Here is a 26,861-nt window from a genome sequence, read left to right on the forward strand (position 1 = left end):
TTTTAAAAACTCTAATCACCCACAGAGGATCATCAACGTGGGTCTGTATTTACTATATAAACTTAGGTAAATCAGTGTTGAAACAGATCCATCTATTTCTTCATTTGGGGACCACCAAAAGTATTTATTTCCTCTAGGATTCTTGATGCACGAAAAATAATTTTATTTAGAGTTTTGTGAATCACATATGACTGAATTTGCAATAGTGACATGGGGGTGTGATAGGTGTCCCAGCACCTATCACAGGGCACTCAATAAATACTGGTTGACCAAACAAATGAATGAATGAATGGTCCTATTTAATAACTAAAGTTTCAAGGTGGAGAATTTTGAGAGGAGTGTCTAAGAGCATGACGGATCATGGAATCAGGCACCTGAGAATGTTGTGCTCTAAAAAAAAGAACATCTGAGAGATCAGAGAAGGGAGAGAGGGGAGGTCTCACCTGATCGTCATGTTCAAATCACTGAACTGCCACACAGAAGAGAGCATCATTCTCTGCTGAACCAGAGATAATGACTTGAGGTATAAAGAGACAGATTCCGGTCCCGTAAGAACAGAAAAGCCGCCCAATGTCGAGCCTGAGAAGGTGCAAGTGTGAGCAAGTGCCCTGCTGAACGCCCCATGTGCATTCACTCTATACCACAGTTTTATGAGGGAGATGTTAGACCCATTTTCCAGGTGAGGAAACAGTCTCCCAGAGGTTAAGGGACTCGCTCAGGGTCACACAACTGCTAAGAGGTGGGGCCTGGATACCTACCCAGGTGTGTCTGACTGCAGACCCAGGAGTGCTGGTGGCCACCATGGTACATGGCTCCCCCGACAAGGGCAAAGCGTCAAGCCACCTGGCCATGAACACGTTCACCCCTGGCTGGCTGGTCTTCTTGGGGAGGGGTGGGATGGTTGGTGCTTATATTTCTAGGGCTGACTTTGTGCGCTCACTCTTCTTTGCAGCTGTGTTTGCAAAGCAGGGTATGAAGGGGACGGAAGCCTCTGTTCAGAGATGGACCCTTGTTCGGGGTTAACCCGAGGGGGCTGCAGCCGCAATGTGAGTGTTGGTCTTTATTTCCAAGCTGCCAGGTTTTTTAGGAAATCCTGAGGGAAGACCTTCCAAAAGGCAGTGTCAGATGACTTCATCGCATGAGGCACATTTGCTTGAACGCTGCATTTTAAAGATGGTGCCAGATACCTTCTCTGAGCCTCCAATTCCTAAGTCCACGTGTGCTGGGGGAGCCCCAGGTTCACATGTGCAGGGCTATTGGGCTTCTAAAAACACAGCCAAAGAATCAGATATTGGAGATCATTAGTAATAAACTTCTGATTCAGACATTACAGCTTACAAGTGACTTTCATGTATTTGATCTCATTTGCTCTTCCCACCAACCCAATGAAGCAGATGTTGTTTATCCCCATTTTACTGATCAGGAAACTGAGGCTCAGAGACCTTAAGTGACTTGCCTTAAGTTCTATTAGTGTCAGGGGTATAGCCCAAACTGACTGTTGCTTTCATTAATACCTTCTGAATATCACCACCACCACCCGGCCAAGGTCACCTTCATTCCTTACCCACAGTTTAATAACTGCTCTCCCTGTTGCTCCTCTTGGCTATAACCACAGCCAGAGTGGATCAGATCATGTTTCCCCCTTGCTGAAATCCCTTCGGGAACTTCCCCTGGCTCTGAGGATGAAATCAGATGCAAATGCCTTGCCCAACCTTCCAGACTGCCCTTGGGCAAGCCCCACCCACTCAGCCTCATCTGGACAACTTACCTTGCACCTCTCACTCTGTCCTTCAGCTTCCTGGTGTGGTCGTCCTGAAAGGCCTGGAATTGGTACAGGTAGGAGCTTGGGCTAAAGCATCATACAGGCCTGGGTTCATGCCTCTTTACAGCTGTGTGACCTTGGGCAAGTCACTTACCTCCTCTGAGCCTCAGTTTCCTTATCTGTAAAATAGAGATAATCACAGTACCTTCCTCAAGATGATGGCTTACACCTACGAAACATTCAGAACAATCCCTGGCTCAATAAATGGCAGTGACGTTAGTGACGGTGGCCATTAGCTGGCCAAAAACAAGCCAATTTGTTCTTTACGTCATCTTATCTTTTCCACTGATCTTAATGCAAATGTGTGTTTTAATCATTTCCTTTGCACTCCACGTAAATATAAGCTTCTTGAGCGTACCTCTGGAAATCCTTGCTTTGCACTTGGAATCTTGGCGGCTGGGCTGGGGTTTCAGAGGTTTTGCTGCTGCTTTTCCTCCTGTAGGCAGAATGCATCAAAACTGGCAGGGGAACCCACATCTGCGTATGCCATCAGGGATGGACGGGGGACGGAAGGGATTGCTCAGAGATCAACACCTGCCTGCTGCCCAGTGCTGGCGGCTGCCACCACAACGCAACCTGTTTGTACGTCGGCCCCGGGCAGGTAGGTGTGATGAGGTGGAGAGACAAGAGGAAGCAGGATTCCTGCAGTAGACTGTTTTTTCCTCTAGACACAGAAGTACTTTAGCTAGAATTTACTGCAGCTCTCTTATCATGTGTAGCAGCGGGAAAGGGTTAATTGTCGTAACAAACCTATGATGTAGGTACTATTTTTTTTCACCTTTTGACCCCATTTACCCTCACCACACCCCACCCCACCCCCAGCCTCTGGCAACCACCAGTCTGTTCTCCAAATCTATGAGCTTGGGTTTGTTTTGTTTTGTTTTTAGATTCCACCTATAAGTGAGATCATATGGCATTTGTCTTTTTCTTACCTATTTCACTTAGCATAATGCCCTCAAAGTCCATCCATTATGTTGCAAATGGCAAGATTTCATTCTTTCTTTGGCCAAATAATATTCTAATGTATACATACACCACATATTCTTTATCCATTCATCTGTTGATGAGCAATTTGGTTGCTTCCATGTCTTGACTATTGTAAATAATGCTGCAATGAACATGGGGGTGCATATACCTTTTCGAGTTAGTGTTTCTTTTTTTTTTTTTTTTTTCAGGTAAATACCCAGAAGTGGAATTGCTAGAACATATGATAGTTCTATTTTTAGTTTTTTGAGGAACCGCCATAACAATTTTCCATAGTGACTGCACCAATTTACATTCCCACCAACAGCGCACCAGGGTTCCCTTTTCTCCACTTCCTCACCAACACTTTATTATTTCTTGTCTTTATCTCATTGTGGTTTTGATTTGCATTCCTCTGATGATTAGTCATGTTGAGCATCTTTTCATGTACCTGTTGGTTATCTGTATGTCTTCTTTGGAAAAATGTCCACTCAGATCTTCTGCCCATTTTTTTAATTGGATTGTTTGGTTTTTTGCTGTTGTTGGTTTTTTGCTGTTGTACGAGTTCTTTATATATTTTAGATATTAACCCCTTATCAGATTATGACTTGTAAATATTTTCTCCCATTCCATAGGTTGCCTTTTCATTTTGCTGATGGTCGCCTTTGCCATATAGAAGCTTTTTAATTTGATGTAGTCCCACTTGCTTATTTTTGCTTTTGTTGCCACATAGGTACTATTATCATTCCATCTTATAAAAGAGGAAACTGAAGCATGGAGAGGTTAAGTACTTTGCTCATATCACACAGAAACCAAATTACGGTGTGAGATTCACACCCAGACAGTCTGACTCCAGAATTGCCCTCTTGGTCGCCACCCTTGACCACGCTCTATTTCTCTATAACACTCTGTAATACTCTACAGTTTGTGGGTCACTTTCACTTAACCTCATTTAAGGGAGACAGGCAGAGGAAGCTACTTCTTAGGAATTAATCAGCCCCAGGGGAGGTGATGACAACTGTACTAGGATTGTAGCCATGAAAAAGTCCTAATCATGAAAGAACTCACTGCATTCTTATGTCTTGCCAAGCAATTACCAACAATTCAATTAGTTTTTGACTCCCCTGAGCTGTCAGATTGCCTTTGAGAAAGAAAAACAATTTCTTGGTATCAGTGTCAGTTTGCTAAGGCTGCTGTAACAAAGTATCACTAACTGGGTGTCATAGAACAACAAAAGTATATTGTCTCATAGGATTGGAGGCTAGAGGTCCAGGATCAAGGTATCAGCAGGTTTGGTTCCTTCTAAGCGCTATGATGGCAAATCTGTTCCATGCCTCTCTCCCAGCTCTGGGTGGTTTGCTGACAGGCTTTGGTGTTCCTTGGCTTATACACGCATCACCCTAATCTCTGCCTTCATGTTCACATGGCATTCTCCCACGTGCATGTCTATGTCCAAATCTCCCCTTTTTATAAGGACACCAGTCATATTAGACTAGGGACCCACCCTACTCCAGTGTGACCTCATCTTAACTAATTACATATTAACAATCCTTTTTCCAAATAAGGTTACATTCTGAGGTACTGGGGGTCAGGACTCCAACATATGAGTGTTGGGGGGTGGGATTGGGGGAGCACAATTCAACCCATAAGAGTATCTATTCCCTTCTGCTCTATCATCATTTCTGCAGACAAATTTGAAAAGCATTCTGATGGAGGAGATAGAGGAAGAGAAACGACTTTTTATAGTGTTACATAAGAAATAAAATAGGGCCATATCTAGGATTGCCCTCAGTAGCGTTCTTAGTTGGCTCGAAAACTTGTAGATATACTCCAAATAGACACAAATCCTAACTACCATGAATTTTTATTTTAAAAGACAGACCATGTTTGGGTCAATATGTCAGGGCTGGGGGTGCAGGGACGTGCTACCCCAATACCAAGTACAGAAGATTAAACGCTCTTGCTTCTAAGGTCTTGCCCTCTGATGTAAAGTTGTATACATGTGCATATATTTGTATATAAGATACCCAATTTACCTTATAAAGCATATATAGCAAATAATACTTATACCCTTAAAGATAAAAATTCATAAATAGGAGTTCTATTCCTTTCTTCCCACAACTTAATGGGTCGTCTTGGATCACCTCTGGATGTATCCACTCTCTAGACCAGTCCCTCAGTAACCCTTCACCAATCAAATGTTCCTACTTTCCCACCTCTGTTTATTTTTCTGACATGTACCCTCAGCTTTGATGGACTCCCCACTCCTCCCACCCTCTCCGAGGGTCCCTCCATGCCCCACTTCCCAGCTCATCCTCCCTCCTCTGAAGAGCAGTGGTCCTCGTCACAGAAGCGTCTCATGTGCCAGTTCATCCATAAGACTTAACAGCATCTCTTGTTTTCCAGTGTTTATTAAGATTGGACTATTCTTATTTACGTTGTATGCTTTATCTTCCTCTCTTCAGTGAAAGCAGCTTTTAGGTTCATTGCTGGTTCCATAAGGTCACTCAATACCTGTGTTTGTTATCTGTTGAAGAGATTACTCCTGTTTAAATTATAGGGGTTTTTAAAATTTTATTTATTTATTTATTATTTATTTTTGGCTGCGTTGGGTCTTTGTTGCTGCTCGCGGGCTTTTTCTAGTTGCGGCGAGTGGGGGCTACTCTTCGTTGCGGTGCGCAGGCTTCTCACTGCAGTGGCTTCTCTTGTTGTGGAGCACGGGCTCTAAGCACGTGGGCTTCAGTAGTTGTGGCACACAGGCTCAGTAGTTGTGGCTTGCGGGCTGTAGAGCACAGGCTCAGTAGTTGTGGCGCATGGGCTTCGTTCCTCCGCAGCATGTGGGATCTTCCCGGACCAGGGCTCGAACCCATGTCCCCTGCACTGGCAGGCGGATTCTTAACCACTGCGCCACCAGGGAAGCCCCCTAAATTATGTTTTAAACTTCAAAATAATGTTTACTAACGGAAGACATTTGGGAAAGTAAAAGAGTGGAGAAAAATGAAAACCATTCACAGCACCCCGACAATCACCGTTTGTGTGCTGATGTATTTTTTCTTTCTGGCCTTCCTAATGCACAGGTTTTTATTTTTCTCTAACTTGTTGCGATCCACTGCAGTTTTGTTTGGTTCCTATTCTGTACTTAGCACAGACATTCCCCCATTTTATCATACAACCCACCACTATCATCATCATCATCATCATCATCATATTTAGTAGCTGCATGATTAGGGCCATTGCTTCTGTGGTGTAGTTTGTGTACTACACAAAGTATCCAGCCTATGGAGCAAACAGGGGCTGAAACCCAGCCTGTACCCTGCTCACCAAGGTATGTACCCTGGTGTGGACCTAAACCTTCCCAGAGGAAGGGGGGACTTTTTTGTTGCTTGATGAAACTGTCTCCCTGCTGAGCCACTAGCCATGGGTTGTCCACGTAGACGTGGTACTTGACTCAGATTTGCCTGCTCAGAGGGAATGCCTGTTCTAAATTACACAGCGTGCCTCACAGACCAACAGTGGCCGTGTGCATGGATCTCCACCAAGTGGATGCCCCATGACTTACTTAATCTTTCCCTCTTAGATGGAGGGGCCAATTTTTCCAGTGTGATGCTCTTTGGAATCTAAGTTCTCTCTGAGACAAATCTCCATGTGGCCCCTCTAGGGTAATGAATTCAAAAAGCACCAAAGGGGGCTTCCCTGGTGGCGTAGTGGTTGAGAATCTGCCTGCTAGTGCAGGGGGACACGGGTTCAAGCCCTGGTCTGGGAAGATCCCACATGCCGTGGAGCAACTGGGCCCGTGAGCCACAACTACTGAGCCTGCGTGTCTGGAGCCTGTGCTCCGCAACAAGAGAGGCCACGACAGTGAGAGGCCCGCGCACCGCGATGAAGAGTGGCCCCCGCTTGCCGCAACTAGAGAAAAGCCCTCGCACAGAAACGAACACCCAACACAGCCAAAAATAAATAAATAATTTAAAAAAAAAAAAAAGCACCAAAGGACTATCAGACTGGGAAATGTAATGTAGAATGTGGAGACCAATAGCTCCGGAATCTGAAGTATAAGAAACGAAAGACATTAATGGTGTTCTCTAAAAGAGCCAGTGATGGTTTCCGTACTTCATTTTGTGGTGCAGTGTGAGGGCAGGGCATGGAAGGCAGGTGTTTTCAATAATCCATTTGACTTTACTCTTGGAATTACAGAATGAGTGTGAGTGCAAGAAAGGCTTTCGAGGCAATGGGATTGACTGTGAACCAGTAACTTCATGCTTGGAACAAACTGGGAAATGTCATCCACTGGTGAGTTACTTGATTTTTTTCATTAATACTTAAAAAAATTACTTGAGAAAGAAAGAAGGTTGGGTTATTTTTTATCTGGGCCCAGTAATAAACAAAATCTCTCTTACTCCCAAAGGGAGTCCCTAAGCAGAATGTGAGTAATTATTGCAACTTTCACTCCATTCTAAAGCTTGGAAGAACCAACGTACAATTGCCAGATAAGATTCCTGGTTAAATCTGAATTTCTAATAAATGACAAATAATCCTCCAGCACAAATATGACCCAAATGTTAGATAGGACAAATTTAAACAAAAAATTACTCATAACTTATCTAAAATTCGTACTTGGTATTTTTATTTGCTAGATCTGGCAATTCTAAATCACCAGGATAATTTAAAGGGTAACTAGACTCCCATTTTGAATGTCATAACAAAGTTTTACCCAAATTATTAGTGAAAATGCCCATTCAAGGGTAGGTTGAGCCTTGTGTCTAAATTATGGAAGAGCAGGCAAAGATGGCAGATGTTCAAAGATGGTCGTGTTCATGTTTTTAAAAGAACACCACTAAGCACCCAGCGTCAGAACCAGTGGAGACGACACCTTAGTCACAGTGCTTTTGCTTGCAAGTAACAGAATCCACACAAATCAGCTTAAGCTAAAAAGGAATTTGTTGGACATATGCCGCCAGGGTAGCTCCATAGTCAGGAATTCCAAAACTTCCCAAGGGCTTAGAATCAAGATCAAGGCAGCTTCTTCTCTCGATCCTCTAAGACCATGCAACTTCTCATTTTGCTACTCCCTGTGCTTTTACTTTCTCTTTGTCTTTGTCTCCCTCTCTCTCTCTCTCCCAACTTTAAGTGCAGTTCTGTGCATCTTGGGGTAGATGACTCCCTGTTCTTAGAGGAACGTCTACCCCGCTACCAGTGATGCCCACTAACTTAACAGCACTCTGTGTCCCAATTCTAACTCATAGGAGAAAGGATCTGACCAGCCCAGCTGGGTCCAGGTGTCCACATATGAGACACTCAATGATGCCCAGGGAGTGGGGTGACATATCATGAACAGGACTGCCAGACCCACGCCTAGTAGTGTGGGCAGGTGGGTAATATTCAAAGACAAAAAAATGGGAGGAGATGCCTCCCATTACCCAAGAATCATGAAAGCACTTCATAAAGCTGAGGAAGCTCCAACACTCTTGCTTAATTTAAGCCCAATCAAGCCCTGACATTCCACACGTGAGAGGTTATTGGAACTTTCACTTCATTCCAAAGCGTGGAAGAACCAACATAGGGTTGCCAGATAAAATGCAGAACACCCAGTTAAAATTGAATTTCAGATACACAGTGAATTCTTTTCTGGCACAAGCGTGCCCCCAAATACTATATGGGACATACTTATACCAAAACCTCTTTGTTTATCTGAAATTCACATTAACTGTGTGTCCTGCTTTCTGCTTGCTAAATCTTGGCAGGGATGAAAAGAAAGAATCTAACTGTGATTCCGTAAGAAGTGCACCAAACCTGCAGAAAGGGCTGCAGGCCTGTGGGTTACTTCCACCATCTTTCAGCCCCGAATTTTGCAGTTCTCACTGTAGACGGAGCCTGAGGATTCACAGGTGTACCTCATATCTAATGCTTTAGTCGGGAAAGCAAATCATTTCTCTCATTTTCTTTGTATCAGGCAACCTGTCAGTTTACTTCTTCTGGTGTCTGGAGTTGTGTTTGCCAAGAGGGCTACGAAGGAGATGGCCTTCTCTGCTATGGAAATGCTGCAGTGGTAAGTCCTCTGAGATCAACTCCAGTACGGAATAATAAAGACAAAAATCTTCAAATTTAAAAGAAAAAAAAAGCGCTCTTGTCTAGGATGGCTTTAAAGTGGTCTACCAATCATTTGCTCCAGATTTTATCTGAAGCAAACTGCTTCTCATAAATGGCATATGTGCTCTGTGGGTCACAAATTTTCTACAAGTTGAAGGGAGGTAACTTTTATTTGGCACCTTCTGTGTACCGAGCAGTCTTGGCTTCCCTTTCTTGCCATTCTGCCTCTTTCTAGTCCCAGACTTCCCAAATGAGCAAATAACTGGCCCCTGCTGAGCTCTCGGGCACTCCTGTCCGGGTTGTGTGCCTCCTATAAGTACCCAGAGCACCTTGTGCTTACCCCTGTCTGGGAGGGGGTGTGTGTGCTTGTGTGAACACACACACGCGCACGCATGCACGCGCACCTTCTGTGTACCAGGCATCTTACTAAATCCTTAACATGCTGCAGCACCCCCTTTAAACCACAACCTCTGGGCTTATGCTATTATTATGCCCATTTTATAGATGAGGAAACTGAGAGCCTAAGCAAACTTGCCTAAGGTCACTCAGCTGTCTCCGTGCAGAGCCCAAGCACTTAACCATTAGTATGTTCTATCAGCGTAGGGCACATCCCACCTAATTGTCTGTCAACTCTTGAGGGCAGGTCTTTGTCCTTGTTTCCTACTTCACGCCTACTGTTCATAAAGATTTGCTGAAATGAGAAAGTAAATTGGTGAATTTTCTCATCACTCACTTTTTGTTTAACTCACTGGAGTTTGCTTCCTACCCCTCCTCTCAATGGAAACCACTGGCGTAACAGTGCCCAGGGCTGCACCTGCCCTGATGTGCTCCCTGGCAGCTGCAGCATCTGACCTTGGCCTCCCTGCCTATCAGGGTCCTTCCTGCTCTTTACTGAACCTGTTTCTCCTACTCATCCCATCAGGCCTGTCTCCTGACATTCAGACCATGGAGCGTGGACCCAACATTTTCTCTGCACTGTCCATGGGCCACATTTCCTAAAACCTTAAAACCCTAAAACCCTGCTTTCACAAGGCCCCTCACCTCCCATGGAAAACAAGATCAAGTCCAAATCCTCGGCCTGGTACTCTGAGGGCTTCACATGGACTCAACTCACTTCAGCCAGCTTAGCGGAGCTGTTGCCTTCCCAGCTGTCACCTTCCTGGCTCCGTTCCCCTCCCCCATGGACCCAGCCTCAGGTCTTTCTGCCATCAGTTCAGGTCCAGCTCGTGCCCTCCTCTCCTTGAAGGGATTACCCGAGCATCTCAGCTTTTGCACTTATCCATTTACTAACTGATTTACTTTTTAACCGGTATTTACTAACTTATTCCATAACCTCAACCACTTTCAAAAAGGAATTAAGACAGCTCTGAGATGTATTGCCTTTTGGTAAATTTGCACATAATAATTGTTATTGCCATTTTCGTGGTGTTTAATAATTTTTAAAATATTTTCACATACGTTAATGCATGTAATGTTCATAATCCCAGGAGCAAGGCATCATCATTTTCATTTTTCAGATGAGGCACTTGAGTTCTCAGAGAGGTTAAGTGACTTGCCCAAGATCACACAGCTGGTAAATGGCAGACCCAGGAATTGAACCCAGACTTTCTAAACTCAAAGTCTAGAGCTTTCTTTAATCTATCACACCTTCAAACATCACTGATCTACCAGCCCTCTGCGTTATTTTTTCACATCCTAACATCCCCAAAACAACTGTAAGTTGCATAAGATCAGGGGCCATCTTTTCTCTTTCATATCTTATAACCTCCCTCACTCCAACCTGGTGCCAATTGTGATGGTTCAGTATATATGTTCATTAACAAACCCCATGGTGGATAAGTTAAAAATAATAGTGGCTAAAACCTACTGACTGTGTCCTGCATGCCATCCTCAATTCTAAGCACTTTAAAAACATTAACTCTTCCAATTTCCACATCAACACTATCAGTTGGAGCTTTTATCATCCCTATTTTATAGCTGGGAACATTGAAGCCCAGAGAGATGAAGTAACTTGCCTAAGGAACTAGGAAATGGCCAAACCAGAAAGAAAACCCAAGTGGTTTGGCACTGTGTCCCAAGCCCCTGCTCAATGCTAGCTCTGAAAGGGGGCAGTTTCCTGAGTTCTGTGACCCTCCTGTAGGGCTGGGTGGCCGTGTTCTTACAACATAAATTCTGATTTGGACGGATTTGAGGTGGTTGTTTCATTTAAAGTTTCTGGAATTACTCCTTTACCTCGAATAGAGAAGATAATTCAAGCCGTTAAACATGAAAGAAATGCATGGCTCTGGCAACATGGGGATTCGTCCAGCCTGGGCATCATTCATGTCGGCATCGACAAGGCTGGCAAGGACGATGCCCAGAGCTGCCCTGTGATTATGCCTCTCATTGATCCTCCTCTGTGTTCTCTCTCCTCTCTCCTCCCTCTCTTGCACGAAATGAATAAGGAATTGTCCTTTCTCTCTGCAGCAGCTATATTTAACCAGTGGATAAATGTGAGTACCTTTGTTGGAATTAGGATTGGAAATATATAATAATTTTAGATATTTGGACTACATGTAACAGAAAACTGAAAATGCAGCTGGTGAGGGGGAGGGAGGGAAATTGTCTAGAACAGTGGTTCTCAGCTTTGATTCCACTTTAGAACCACATGGAACAGTTGTTTTTCAATAGCCATGCCTAGGCTCCCACCCCCAGACTCTCTGATTTGATTGGGTAGAGGTTTGACCTGGGCATCAGTGTATTTTAACACTTTCCCAGGTGATTCTAACATGCAACCAGGACTAGGAGCTTCTGGTCTAAGATAAGCTGGGGTGGTCGACTTTTCAACCAATCCAAATATATATGTATAACTTCATTCATCAAAAGAGGTATTTTTGAAAAGTCAGCATAATTCATCACGGTAATTCACCAAATTATATTTGGCATTTATAGTTGCAGTACTATCATATTTCATATGTGTTTAGCCCTCAGCCCAACATGCCCAGAGGAGCTTTTCCCTCTCCTTTGGAAAGTTCTATAACAAAGAGTCTAATCCCCACCATCCCCAGTTGTCTGAATCTCTGTCATCTTTGCCTGAGTGGCCCGAGGTGGCAGGTTCAGCCAGCCATCGTGACAAGTGGTTTGTGCCTTTTAAGAAGACAGATGCCAAGATACGCAGTGTCTGGTCAGCAGCTACTCCAGGACACCTTCCTGTTGCTTCCATGTGGGGTCCCTCTGACCCCCATCGCATGGGAGAGCAGGGACTGAGTGTCCTGTAGCAGGTGCTAATTTTCATACAGACCCACCCCACACTCATAAGCTTGCCCTGTGGTGTGCTAGGCCCACTCGTCCTAGCTCACAGGAGCACAGCTTTCCCAGCTCCACTTTCTATGCTGTTATGGTGGTAGCTTGGAATCAGCTATGATGGGAGAACTTACACCACAGAAATCAGCGAACACTACAAAGCGGGGCTTTTGTTTGTTTGTTTTTCCTGGAGAGCCGGTTGTGAAACATAAGCCCACCACTGCTTGTACCCAGAAGTAGCTCTAGGTGAGTAGATAAAGTTTGATTTCAGGCCTCCAGTCTCTCTCTCATGCTGAAACTGTTCCTGTAATCTTCCCACCATCCTTATTCCAAAGGCATCCAAGGATTCTCAAGGTTCTCTGTACACATGTGTGCACACACACGCATGACACTGTCAAGACTGTTCTCTGCCTCTTCATTTAGACTAAAGGGTGAATGACTGATAATGACTCAAGTGTGACCTGATCAGGAAACTTTGCCTTTTGTCAAGGGTCACACGTTGAAATACAAGGAATGAGTCTCAGAGGGAAGAGGGGGCATCAGCCAGTAGGTGGGATCGATTTGGGAAAGGGGTCCCTAGGACCTTCCCGGTATCTCTGAAACTATATCACACGGGAAATTGTCATCTCTGCCAAGCATTAAGTCAGCATTTGTCCTCTGACATGAGTCAGGCCAGTTTCTTTTCCCTCTGCGATTCAGAACGCTTCCCTACAACCCATGCTGTCAGCCGCCTCAAACCTCACCGTCCTCGTGCCTTCCCAACAAGCCATTGAGGACATGGACCAAGACGAGAAAGCCTTTTGGTTGACCAAGAGCAATATTCCCACCCTCATAAAGTAGGTATTATGTGTGTTTTATTCTTCATGATATCTTACTGGCATCAGTGTGAATGAAGTTCAGTGAAGGGAGGCTACATGGTCCTTCAGATCCATGCAACTGACCATGTTCCAGGACCCCCTCACCTCCTTACCCCAGGATGGAAGTCGTCAACATGACTGACAGCCAGTTCTGTGCTAACTGCTTTAGGTACAACCTAGTTAATCCTCCCAAGGACCCTGTGAAATAGACAGAATTATTCCCATTTTATAGATGCGGAAACCGAGGCACAGGGTGGTTGATTAGCTAACCCCAGGTACCATGGCTGAAGTTGCAGGGGGAGATTTTGAACCTGGTAGTCTGGCTCCAGAACCTACTCTCTTAACTCCTCACAATGCCACTGCCTCAAGCATTGACACCTCATTACAGCCCTTATGGACTGTTGTTGTAGGTACCATACGCTACTGGGCACGTATGGAGTGGCCGATCTGCAGGCCCTGTCACCTTCTGACATGCTGGCAACGTCTTTGCAGGGCAACTTCCTCCACCTGGCGAAGGCGGATGGGGTAAGAGAGCATCGTATTGTGTCTGTTTAGTGGAAACTTGTGACCTATGTTCATAGTGTACTTTTAGTTTTTTTCTGTTAGGGAAATTTCCAAACATGAGCAAAAATAAATGGAGAATAAAACCTCCATGTAGGTATCACCCAGCTTCAACAATTAGCAACCTGTATTGATACACACAAACACACACACACACACACTCACACTCACACACACACTCACACACACTCACGCACACGCACATGCACACACGCACACACACACACACACACACACACTCTGTAGCAGGGATAGTATAAAATGAAGCTCTCTGCCCACTGGTTGGCCACAGGCTCTTCCTGACAGACAACAGACTGATCCGGAAAGTCAGTCCTTTCATTTCTTCTGGGTGAAGGCCGCACAGTTTCACAACTTTGATTTTTATGTGTGGTTAAGAGCTGGTTATTGGAAACCTACTAATTGAGTCATTCGAAATTACTACAATTTTATATTAAGCTAGGGTCAGTCAACAGATATTTATTGGGACTTCCCTGGTGATCCAGTGGTAAAGAATCCGCCTTCCAATGCTGGGGATGTGGGTTCGATCCCTGGTCGGGGATCTAAGATCCCACATGCCGCGGGGCAACTAAGCCTGCACGCCATAACTAGAGAGCCCGCGTGCCTCAAACTACAGAGCCCACAAGCTCTGGAACCCGCACTCCACACCTACAGAGCCTATGCACCCTGAAACCCAAGCACTGCAACTAGAGAGAGAAAACCTGCACACCACAACTAGAGAAAAGCCCACGCGCCACAACGAAATATCTCGCGTGCCTCAACGAAGACCCCTCGTGCCGCAACTAAAACCCGATGCAGCCAAAAAAATAAACAGATACTTTTTGAACACCTCCTGTGCTCCAGGAACTGATCTGAGTGTTGGAGACAGGACAGTGCACAGGAGAGCAGAGCCCTGTAGAAGCTCACCTTCTGGCTTTTTCTATAGTGTTTCAAGGACTTGGATTCAGTTTTCTGTGAGGAAGTCTGGCTGCCCTGCTGAATGAGGCAGTGTTTTAAAGCTCTTTCTATGAACTGAACAAGATGAAAATGGAGACTCTACTGGGAAATGAGAACTGCCCCATCAATGGAGCATGGGCCAGAGTCAGAATGTTCTAGAATTGCGGCTCTAAAGCATTTCTGCCTACCTAACCATCAGTGATGGCGCTGTGAAAAGGCTCTATGCCTAGTATTACCGAAATATGTGTGCTTCATCAAATCATTCCTTTTAGAAAGCAGAAAAGAGTTACATATGGTCCCATGGACTCTTTACATTTTATTACAATAATTCTAGAACGTTACATGCATATATCAGACAATGGGTGGTTTTCCATTGGTGTTTTAAATCACTGATGCTCTGAGCAAGCATTAATTGAACACCCACCCTGGGAAGGTTCATCCCAGGTTCCGCAGATTCAGAAGTAAATCAATCAAGACCTGTGAGCTGGAGGAGCTAACCATCAAAGGCACAGTTGTAATGGGTTCTTTCTTATGTCTGATATAAATGTTTCCCCGTAACCAGAAGAGATGTGCAAGGTAGCCAGGAATGTTTGTTTCAGGACCTCTGCTGATGTGCTCAGGGTGAGGCAAGTCCCCTCTGCACCCAGGGTTCCCAGGAGGAATTTCAGACAAAGGGCAGTGGTGGGAGAAGAGGAGAGGAAACCAGAGAGAGCGGAGCCCAGATGTGTCATGCTTGGTCGGTGGCTGCGTGAGCGGGCATTTGGGTTTACTTAGCTCCTTTCCCCGTGTAATTAATATTCTTGAAAAGTCAGTAACTGTCTGTATTAGTTTGCTAGGCCTGCTATAACAAGGAGCCACAGACTGGGTGGCTTAAACAACAGAAATTTTTGTCTCAGAGTTCTGGAGGCTCGAAGTCCAAGGTCAAGGTGTGGGCAGGGTTGGTTCTGTCTGAGGACTGAGGTCAGGCTCTCTCCTTGGCTCGTAGATGACCGTCCTCATGTTCACATGGTCTTCTCCCTACATAGCTGTCTGTGCCCAAATACCCTCTTCTTATAAGGACACTGGTCATATTGGATTAGGGCCCACCCTAATGACCTCATTTTAACTTGATTACCTCTATAAAGACCCTGTCTCCAAATAAGGTCACATTCTAAGGCACTGGGGGTTAGGACTCCAACATACAAATTTTGGAGACACAATTCAACCCACAACACTATCTGCGGTGTTTTTCCAACTGCAGGGTCACTTTAGTAAGCCTCAGCCAGCACTTTTTTTTTTGGCTGCGTTGGGTCTTCTTTGCAGCGCACGGGCTTTCTCTAGTTGCAGCAAGTGGGGACTTCTCTTGTTGTGGAATATGGGCTCTAGGCGGCGTGGGCTTCAGTAGTTGGGGTGCATGGGCTTCAGTAGTTGTGGCACGCAGGCTCAGTAGTTGTGGCTCGTGGGCTCTAGAGCGCAGGCTCAGTAGTTGTGGTGCACGGGCTTAGTTGCTCTGCGGCATGTGGGATCTTCCCAGACCAGGGATCGAACCCGTGTCCCCTGCATTGACAGGCGGGTTCTTAACCACTGTGCCACCAGGGAAGTCCCCAGCACTTTTTTAATGAAATAGAATGAAATAGACTAGAATCGATGATCAGGTGCCTCCCACATGGTAGAGGAAAGTATTATTTCATTTCAATTGTGTGTGTGTGTGTAATGTCAAAAGACTCACAATTTAAAAATATTTCTGACTTTGTGTCATGGTCCAAAAGTGAGAAGGTCACTACTACTCAAAAGTGGGAAACCCAGAAATAATTCAATCCCTGGGTGTACTCTATAGGGACTCACCTTCTCACTGTGGTGTGTTTACAGAATATCACAATCGAAGGAGCGTCCGTAATCGATGGTGACAATGCAGCCACAAATGGAGTGATACACATCATCAACAAGGTACAAAATCGCCTCCTCCCACACATGTTGAATCTCTTCTCCTTTTGTTATTTATCCTCCTGTGCAGTATCTTTTTGGGGAAAAAATACTTAGCCTTAATATAAAAATAACCTGTATTGTGCTTCATTATTTTTATTTTAAAACCATTTAGAGGCTCTACTCATTCCGTAAGACTCAGTTGCTATATACTCAGCCTATATCCTGCAATGGGTCCTGTGTAATGTGTGGCCACATATATCATATTTCTTAGTTATCAGAACATCTTACAAGGTACACGGGAACCTTAGTATTGGGAAGTCCACACGCCCAGATTAGATATAATCAAGAACTGGAGGAGAGGCAACTGGCTATGTATCACTGGTCCGCTCCCCTCTGCATTATTGTGCCCTAGAAAAAAAAATGGAAAAGGGTAGGAAGCGTATTGTAGAATTTTTATTTTCTTCTAAGATGCAATTCAACAGTATTCAAAGGTATGAAATAGGAAAAAAAAAAGTTTAATGGGAAACGAGCTTTTAAGCTATCCTATAATTTTCAGTTACTATATTAATATCTTCATTTAAAATTAAAGTTAGAATTTAGGGTATATTGGGAAATTTTGAAAAGCGGAAGATTAGAAAAGACAATTAACTAATTGCATTTTAACTAAAATTATTCTCACTTGGCACTTACATACTTTTTTATTTCAAGTTACAGAACACGTTAACTGTTTCTGTTCAGAAAAGAGAGGCTTCTTATAAGACTTCTGAGTGCAACACTTTGCAAAGACCTTGCAATTCTCCTGTATTACCAAGAGGCATTAAAAAATACACTATTTTTTGAGCAAGTGATAGGTCATTTGCAGGGAACTATACTGAGCTTATGGCTTCATTTATCAGAAAGCAATATTACTTACCAAGAGTATTTTTCTTCTCCAATACTGGCTTTTCAAAGTACTAAAAGAAATTTTTTTTTAAAGCGTAAAATTACCTCTTCTTCTCATTTACATTTTTGATGAACACAACCTCATTAGTAAAATGGCACCTCAACCCATGTCCTGTACTGAGTGTTATTATCATGGGGGCCAGTTCAAGTCCCACCTCCTCTGTGAAGCCATCCCTGATCCCTGCAGCCCATATCACCGAGGCTGACATAGTGTCAAGAGGGTAAGTTCTAGAATCATACAGCATCTCGTTCAGGCACTTAACTAACTGTGTAAACTTGGGAAAGTTACATAACCTCTCTGAGCCCCATTTTTCTTCCCTATGAGGATTAAACAACACCTTCTCTCTCACTGTCTGCTGCCTAGGGAGACCTCAATAAATGTCATTTTTATTCCCTTTTCCTTCCTCTGAAACCCCGTGGGATTTCTCAGTATAGAACTCATTTGGCATAACTGTGCCCCCTTGTTTTGATAGTTCTTGATGGAATAGGTCGTGAACCCCCATATGATGGCATGTCCCGGAGGGGTGGAGCTGCATCTTTTCTCTGTCCCTCATCAGCATTACCATCTCACCTTGTGTGCAGTAATATTGGAATGATTGACAGCCCTCTAGGTGCCAGGCATTGTGCCAAGTGTCATGTATTGCATTATCTCATTTGATTTTTATAACAACCCTAAGAAAGTATGTGCCATTCTCCTCACTTCTCAAAGGAGACCACTGAGGGTCCTCATGGCTAGGTAACTGGATTGAGGAAGAAGTTTATGTGGACACAAAGATCCATGGATGCACGTCGACTGATTCAAGTCCACCGCTTAGCCTCTGGGTTGCAGTGGCTCGTTAAGGAGCTCCTTTTCTACCTGTCCATTGGACGCTGTGGCCCCCTTTGTTAGGGCCGCCATGAACCGTTGTGCAGGTTGTTCCCTGCCTAGAGGTACCTGGGCTGGTGGTGGAGTAGGGCTGAAGTTCCAACCCACTTCACTTCCCAAACTACGCACCCCTGTTTGGTCTTGCCGACGATCAAAGGAAAAGGTACCTCATTCTCTATTTGCAGAGGCTTCATGATCACATATTGTTATGTGACATGAACCTATGTACTAGAGAGCAGCAAGTCCTACCAACGCAGGCTAACAGAATTTTGGGGCTTCCTTTCCCAGGTTCTGGTTCCCCAAAGAGGTCTGACTGGCTCCTTACCAAACCTACTCACCCGGCTGGACCAGATGCCTGACTATTCCATCTTCCGGGGCTACATCATTGCAAGTACCACGTTCTCTGCATGACCCTCTGCTCGGGTTACCTGGGAACAGAAGTCCCTCACGCGCTCCTGTCTCTTTCCATCACAGCAACATAATCTGGCAAGTTCGATCGAGGCTGCTGACACTTACACGGTGTTTGCTCCAAACAACGACGCCATTGAGACTTACATCCGGGAGAAGAAGGTCACAACTCTGGTAGTATCGGCAATAATAACCTGGGAAATTATTTCCTGGAAATTCAAACACTTAAGGTTTTTCAGTCCATCAACCATGTACCATTTCACTCTTTCATCAAAACTTCTTTGTCGATATCCAGATATTTAACATAAACTTGAGCAGAGACTCTCTCATACCCGAACCTCCCCCAAGCCAGAGCTACTCACGTATTTAGTTTGTACCCCTGGAAGCACACACTCAGGCTCACATACACAAGGATGCGGGCATCCCAGGAACCTGGAAACATCTTCATGGCCACCCCTCCTCCCCTCCCTGGCTTCTCCCTGGTCCCACGCAGTGAGCTGTCAGCAGCTGGGACCTAGAGGGAGTTCACTGTCTCTGTCTTCCTCCTATTCTCCCCGTCTCTGTCTTCCCTGATTCCTAACATCTGGGGCTGAACAGTCAGAACTTGTCAAAAGACTTTGTGAAATAATTAAAAGCTCCAATCCTGTCACTCTCTGGCTCAAAACCCTTGGGTGGATCTCCATTTCCTGAATGACTAAGTCCAAGCTACCTCCCCAGGTTCTTAGGGTCTCCATACACTGGCCACGATTACCTTCTATTCAGTGCTGGCGCCAGAATTTCCATTTAGAAGGATCCCAGGGGTGCCCCGCACCCAGCCCCATAGTGGGAGGACACGTTTAAAGCTGTAATTGCACAGCAAGCACGCTGTTTTCACTTCTCTCTTTATATAGGGTGACTGAGATGATGGGTGCTAAGGAGACGGGGGCTGATAATTGAAGTCCCGCTAAGCCACCCTTGGGCCCACTGCTGTCTCCCATCCATTCTCTGCAGATACCATGTGGTCTAACCAGAGTGATGTCATACAGACCCCAAAGAAAGCAAAGGCATGTTCAGTGCCCTTGCTTCTATCTACACACACAAACACGCACACACACCCCCGCCCACTCAATCAGGAAGGCTGCCCTTCCTCCTTCCAATGCCTCCTGAGTCCTCCCCACCCATTCTTTTTTTTTTTTTTAACACCTTTATTGGAGTATAATTGCTTTACAATGGTGTGTTAGTTTCTGCTTTATAACAAAGTGAATCATCTATACATATACCCATTCTTCAAGTCCAGTCTCACCTCCTCAGACAAGCTGGCTCTGGCCCCTGAGCTGCAGAAAATCTCTCCTGCCTCTGAATTCAGACCATTAGTACGCCCTTCAGCACTTACACACCTGGTATAAGGAACTGTCTTTTCAGGCGGGTGTGTCTTAGCTCTCCAATTGGATGAAAACTCTGTGAAGGGAGGAACGGTGTGTTAGACTTTTGTAACTGCCGTGTTGAGCAAGCAGGACTCCTGGGATGGAAGTGGAAATCCTCTTTACTGTGTCTCCTCACCCCCAGCCCTCCCCCAGCCCTTTGAACCTGTTCAGTGGGGAATATTCTTCTCCTGCCCTGGGATAAACCCTCAGGCAATCCCGCAGCCTTTCTGCTTCCCCAGAAAGTCCTATCATTACTGTAAGTCACAAACACAGTCTCAATTAAGTAAAAAAAAAAAAAAAAAAAATCCAGCTCCTTGTAAAAAATTAACATTTTGAATTGGATTTAGAATTAAATCTTTCCTCACTGCTCCATGCTGGGCTTTGTCCAGACAGGAAACTGGAGGAGGGGGTATGGTCTTTGAATCAATCAAGGTCCATCAGAGGGTGGCAGGAGGGATAGATTGGGAGTTTGGGATTGATATGTACACACTGCTATATTTAAAACAAAATGCCTTTCCCTGAAGAAAAAATCAGTATGGAAAGGTAAAAATTATTGCTAAAAAAAAAAAAAAAAATCAAGGTCCATCAGGAGACAGAAACCGTACCAGAGAGAATTCAATATTATGAATTGTTTATTGGGTATGAAGTTATATAAATATAATTGAAAGGTAAAAAAGAGATAGCATAGAAGCATCTATAACCCCAAAGCCTGGGAGAGCAGAGGAAAGAGGTCAGAACAACTAAAACTTAGAAACATGGAGGAGCCTGGAAGAGCTGTAACGCAGACCTCTGAGGACGGGGTGCCATTCTGCTTGTGGCCCTGACATTGGAGGAGGGTCCCTGGGGGTCCAAGAGCCAGGCGTCTTGGAGATGCCATTGCCCAGCTGGTGCTGGCGTCTTAGGGGGAGGGGGACATGATAAGGCCAGTCTGGGAGTGACAGGCCTCTGCCACTCGGATCCAGCTGCCGCTGGCAGGGCGATGACGTGCAGCTGGGGTGATGCCCCCAGGACCAGGAAGCATGCAGGAAGAGGAGATCCCTCCAACAGGCCTCACGGTCTCCCTCGAGCACTTTCCACTGGCGGAGCCAAACAGGAGACCTGGCAGAGGAGAAGTGTGGGCTGTGGTCCCAGCCCCACCGCAGAAACAGTGCAGAGGGTGGTTTGGAGCTGAGACAATAATTCACCGTCTCTCCTTCCCCATATGACGCTTCTATTTCCTTTCCTGATCTCACTGAATTCCGTGTTGGTCTCACCGGGTTTGCAGTTAGGACCTGTTGATGGTCGGGAAGAGATGTTAAGAGGGCAGGAAGTTCTTATCTAACTGGTACCGTCTTGAGATGCCATTGCTCTCTTGCTCTCGCTCTCTCACTCTCTGATGGGTTCTTTGGAGACCCCACCCATCCCTGGTGGTCTCTGACTGCAGTTCCCCCCACCTGTGTGCATGCATCTCTTCCTACAGCCACTTTTTTTTCTCAGTGGACCCTCAGCATCCAGAGGCCACCTCCAGCCTTTCCCTTGGGGAGGCCTGTCTGCCCTTCCAGAAAGCCATCTAGGATAGGACCTAAGGCACCAGCCCTCTGAGACACGGCCAACCCTTGGTCCACAGGACACCTGTACTCTCTTGTCCCATGTCAGTGCTGGGAGTGCAGGCCTGTCTCAGTGCGGTGACAGCCTGCCCCCTCCGCTGGGGGTCAACCTGCCAGCAGTCCCTGGCACAAGATTGGTCAGGCCTGAGTGACACCCCGCAGGCTACCCTGTCTGCAGAGGACACAGATCAAGCCCTTTGAAATATCCCATTGAGCCTCCTCTCATGACCCCTGAGGTGAAAGGCAGGCTGGGGTGTGGGGACTCTCTTCACAGCTGTTCTCACCAAAGAAATCAACTTTAAAATCCCCTCCCCAACCTTTTCTGCCCTCACTCTGGGTTTTAGGGTCCCGTAATGAGTTCTTGACCATCCTACATGGAAAGTCTGCAAGTTCCCCAAGGTGAAATGTCTCGGGTTTAGTATTTATTATCTACCGTGCCCTGATGCCTCGGGCGAAACTTCCAGTTCAACAAGCTATTGCTCTTAAACCCCACGGTGCCTGGACATCAGGGCAGCCCAGTAAGTGCCCGCGGACCGGCTGATTTGTGGGTTAACTTTCCCTTCTGTGTGTTGTCCAGGAGGAGGACGTACTCAAGTATCACGTGGTGTTGGAGGAGAAACTGCTGAAGAATGACTTGCACAACGGCATGCACCGGGAGACCATGCTGGGCTTCTCCTACCTCCTTGGCTTCTTCCTCCGCAACGACCAGGTGCGATCCTTTCCCTTAAAACCCACGGGTGGGTGTCCTAGCTCCATGTCTGTCATCACTTTTGCGTTGCGTAATCTCCCCAGCACTTCCTAAGCCTTCTCTACAGAAGACAGTTGTCTGTGTTTCACCGTAAAGTAATGACTCAGCCAGACTGGGAAGCTCCCCTTCCCCTTCCCTGTCACCAAATCATCAGTGTGGCCTGGCTGATAAGGAGATAGAATCCCAGCAGTCACAGGTGCCCTTCAGTTCTGATTCCTAACAAACAAACAGACAGCCCCCAAGCCACCTCCAAGATGGAAGGGAACCCGGCAGCAAAACCTGACCCCCAGGAAGTGGCACTGGCCCCAGGGTATAAGGAGCCTCATGACTCCAGCAGCTAAATGAATAAACATTATTATCATTGCTTGATCGTACAGACTGCAGACCTAAGACAAACTGACCCCCATACCAGTATTCCAGTATTAATCTCACACAACCCCTAAGTACTTAAGTGTTTAGAATTCGTAGAAAGAATTGAGACTAAATACATATTTTAAGTATTTCAATATAAAATTCTTTGTACCTACTTCAAACATCAATCAATCTGAAAATTCAACAAGAAATTCACTGTGTAACTCTAGTATACATTCTCATAAGAAAAATTAATAAAAATGAGTGATTATTTAGGATAAACTAAGCACTATATTAAAGTAAAGAAAGTTTAATTGCAAATTTTTAAGTAATAATATTAATTGGTCCCTGTAAAAAAGTGCAGTTTTGAAAATAATTTTCTCAGTGTTATCATCATTGAAGTACAAGTGAATTTTGTGTACAGTTTTTCTTTTAACATGCTCAGGTTAAAAAAAAAAAAAAAAGAAGTCTTCATGGTTCTTCATTACTTAGGGAATAATCTAACTCCAAATATTTCCCTCTGACTCCTATAAATAATCTTACCTATTGTGTAATAATTTTGAGGAGATCCTTTTAAATACATTTTCTTTTTTTTCCAGGTAAGGCAATTTTTGTTGATAAAGACCTTACATTTTTGTTTCTGTTTTTAATCTATGTCATCTTTTATTTCATCATGTAGAAATGAATATTCCAGTGCAGTTAGTTGAATCAGTTTTGATTTTGTCACATTTATTTTTCACGTGTTTGGAAAGTCTTTGATCTAGAGCTTTTTTTTTTTCTTCCTTTCTACAATAGAGGCTTTATCTTACAATAAACAAATAGTTCAATCTTACAATAGAGGTTTTGCTTTCGTTGATAACTCATTTACTCTTAGGACAAAGAAGATGTAGAAAAATGCTCTCTAAATGAGTAAACTTGTGTTCAGATCAAAATTTTAATGCAACCCGTAATTCTTTGAATACATCTCACAATAAAAATGATTCAGACTTTTTCTAATGCCAAATCAACAGTATTACAGCATCCGAAGTTCTGCCATTTTGATATTTTAAAATAGCTCAGCATCTTGGAATTCTACAAATTTGTTTTGCAATCACCGATTGACACCATAAGTAAGGCCCCCTGCTTCTTTTCCAAGTCTGCACAGACCCTGGACCACTTCTGTGGACCTCAGCCGTGATTTACCCCAACATCCCGTGGAAATTCACTTGACTCCAAGTAAATCATCAGGGACTTTAACATTCAGTGGAAGTTCAGATTTAAACACTTAGTAGAGTCATTTTAATCTTGATGCAGTGGGGAGTTTGGGAGATGTTAATCATTTTTACACCCTTATGAGATATGAAGTTGACATCTGTTTAGTACAAGAAAGAGTTCCCTCTTCTCCCAACCTCGGCCCTGCTACACACCCCACACACATCCACACCACCTCCCAGTTTTTCAAACAACCATTTGTTTTCAGTTATATTAGTTATATTAATGAATGAATTAATGGCTTTACTTATTTTGCTAAGCAATCATTAAGGTGTGCTCCCATTTAAAAAAATCAAAACAAAACAAGTTACAACTCAAAGTTGAATTTAATTTGGCAACATTTAGAAATTTAGTCCCCATGTCTTGGACGCTTACGGACACACTAGGCAAAGACGATACAAACATACCATGAACTCCGAAGAAGCCCCAAGGGAAACATGGTATGGTAATGCAGACCTCTGGGCAGTCTCCTTACACTGGGAAGTGACGCTATCTGGTGGAACACTGTTTACAAACTCTAAAACACTCAAATACGCTAGTTATTTTTATTCTTATATAACAGTCACTTAGCCTTACTTAGGGGTGCTTGCAAATTAACCAGGAAATAGAGATATGCTAAAAGGACGCTGAGTTTTGTTCTGCATGTCTTGGCTTTGGAAGGCATCCACACCTCCTGGACCACCAATAACCAGCACAGCCAAGCACATCCATCATCCGTGGAGCCATTTTATCAGGGGCGCTAACATAACGATCATGACTCCGAATTTTTTAAACAATAAAAACCGATCCTTTGAAGGGTGGAGATTATCTAGAACAACCTCTGCCTTTTACAAAAGGGAGAATTGAGATTCACAGAGGAAGAGCAACTGGCCCAAGGTCACACAGCTGGAAGGTGCCAGATGCAGGACTGTCACTCAGACTCCCCTCTCCTAGGGCAGAGCTCTCTCCACTGCACTGTGCTACCTGCCAGGTGAATTTTGGAATATCTCCTAGGCCGTTGTCATATTGATATCCTCCAATCCCCATCGTCCTTATTTCCCTTAAAATCACTCTAGTGAAAACTTACAGTTAACCCTCTGTTCACAGCTCTACGTAAATGAGGCTCCGATAAACTACACCAATGTAGCCACTGACAAGGGAGTGATCCATGGCTTGGGGAAAGTTCTGGAAATTCAGAAGAACAGATGTGATATTAATGACACTACTATCCTACGAGTAAGTTCTATCCGAGGCCAACGATGAGCTAAAGAGTGTTGGCTTATTTTTTATAATTTTGAGCATAGGACTCATCTATCAGAATATCTCAGTTCAGTGCAAAAAACACTGCATGAACATCTCTAAATGCCAAGGAGCGTACTTGACTGTGGCTCCACAAAAATAAATAAGACATGACCCCTGCCCTCAGTGGGCTCACAGTCTAGTGCCTTGAAAGGCTGCCTGGAGGGTTATGTTGAGGAGGGAGGAGGATTCTGGAGCCAAGGCCTTCCTCAAAGAGAAAATGTGCCACACCCAGCATAGGCACGGGGTGGAGAGGGGGTGGGGTATGGTGCACCCATGACAGGTTTTGGCCAAGCCTGGTCTAGCAGGAGAGACAATATGGGAGTGGATCATTTCAGTATAATATAGGATGCAGTAATGGAGACTTTTTACTCCATGAGATGGTGTAGGGTCTCTCAGTAATAGTAATAACTGCTGACATTCACTGGGCATTTTTTATGTGCCAGGCACTGCTCTAAGCATTCTACATGTATTAACTCAGGTAACCCTCACAACAACGTAGGTACTATTACTCCGCCCATTTTTCAGATGGGGAAAAATGAGCCCCAGCGAGGTTGAGTAACACCCGCAGGTTCACAGAGCTAGCAAGTGGCAGAGAAGGCGTTCAAATCCAGGCAGTCTGGCCCCAGAGCCAGAACTGTGAACGACCACACAATACCGTCCAGTAGGTGCCGAGTTAAGAACTAGTCACGTTGGTCTCCTCCTGTTTTAGGAACAGGCTGCACTTAAAAATGCCTGTCATTCTTAACTTGTGCTCTTTTTTTTATGATAGTGAATATTATCTCCACGCGGACCCCATGGCTGGGCGCTGCACGTGATGCATCCTTTAGTCTCAGAACCCGGCCCAATTCACTAAGTAGTGGGTTTTCAATAAATGAGAGTTGTTGTTAAAGGAATTAGGATTTAAGTGAGTTAAGACCCCCTCACAGGTTACAAGATTATGAGCATCTGAAGTGTATAGTAGAGAAAGTGACGCTCCAGTGTCCACGACCCAAAGCAGTTGAAGTGTTTGTCTCAAAGGACATTAAAGAGGTTGACCAGATGAGTTTCTGGTTTTCAGTTTTATAGCCTAAAACCTCCCAGCTCCATGTCTGGAAAATATTTGTAGCCTTATTTTGCACTAAAAATAATAACCATGAGATATTCACTTTGGTTGTGTTTTACTAAGGGAAAGTGTGGGAAGTGTCCCCAGCAGCCGATCTGCCCGTTTGGAACTAAACCACTAGTAAGTATTTTGTCTGCTTTGATAAAAGTGTTTCTGGATCCCAGGGAGGTCCAAATTAGAAAATGATTCTCAAGCACAACTCATTTCACTGCCTTCATTCCTTCACTTGATTTTAATTTAATCTTACCTTCTTACCTTATATGCATCTTTCTGAAGTCTTAAATCCATTTTTTTTGGACCAAAGCAAAAATTTAATTAATACATAAATAGAAACAGGGGTTCATCTCAACCAACACCCAGGGCAGGAAGGGATTTTTCATACTACATCTTTCATATTCCAGTAGCCGGTTAAGGACAGGAGCAAGAAGGCTCATCAAAGGAGGCAAACTCCATATCCAACTCGGTATCCAACCTGGAGGAGTCCCACCTTCCT

General features: G+C 44.6%; 1 protein-coding gene across 4 annotated transcripts in view; it reads left to right on the forward strand.

Annotated features, from left to right (window-relative positions):
• STAB2 (stabilin 2) overlaps positions 1–26,861 on the forward strand; it is a 151,751-nt gene that overhangs the window by 69,689 nt on the left and 55,201 nt on the right. For 3 of the 4 annotated variants that reach the window (XM_036866125.1, XM_036866127.1, XM_036866128.1), the window contains 13 exons: positions 953–1,046; positions 2,265–2,423; positions 6,980–7,075; positions 8,736–8,831; positions 11,317–11,364; positions 12,854–12,990; positions 13,422–13,536; positions 16,375–16,452; positions 18,527–18,625; positions 18,713–18,820; positions 22,213–22,344; positions 25,072–25,200; positions 26,432–26,488. In XM_036866125.1, the coding sequence (XP_036722020.1) occupies positions 953–1,046; positions 2,265–2,423; positions 6,980–7,075; positions 8,736–8,831; positions 11,317–11,364; positions 12,854–12,990; positions 13,422–13,536; positions 16,375–16,452; positions 18,527–18,625; positions 18,713–18,820; positions 22,213–22,344; positions 25,072–25,200; positions 26,432–26,488 (1,348 nt within the window). The remainder of the gene's footprint in view (positions 1–952; positions 1,047–2,264; positions 2,424–6,979; positions 7,076–8,735; positions 8,832–11,316; positions 11,365–12,853; positions 12,991–13,421; positions 13,537–16,374; positions 16,453–18,526; positions 18,626–18,712; positions 18,821–22,212; positions 22,345–25,071; positions 25,201–26,431; positions 26,489–26,861) is intronic. The other variant, XM_036866126.1, reaches the window with a different exon arrangement.

The sequence above is a fragment of the Balaenoptera musculus genome, chromosome 10 (assembly GCF_009873245.2).
Source record: "Balaenoptera musculus isolate JJ_BM4_2016_0621 chromosome 10, mBalMus1.pri.v3, whole genome shotgun sequence".
Classification (NCBI taxonomy): domain Eukaryota; kingdom Metazoa; phylum Chordata; class Mammalia; order Artiodactyla; family Balaenopteridae; genus Balaenoptera; species Balaenoptera musculus.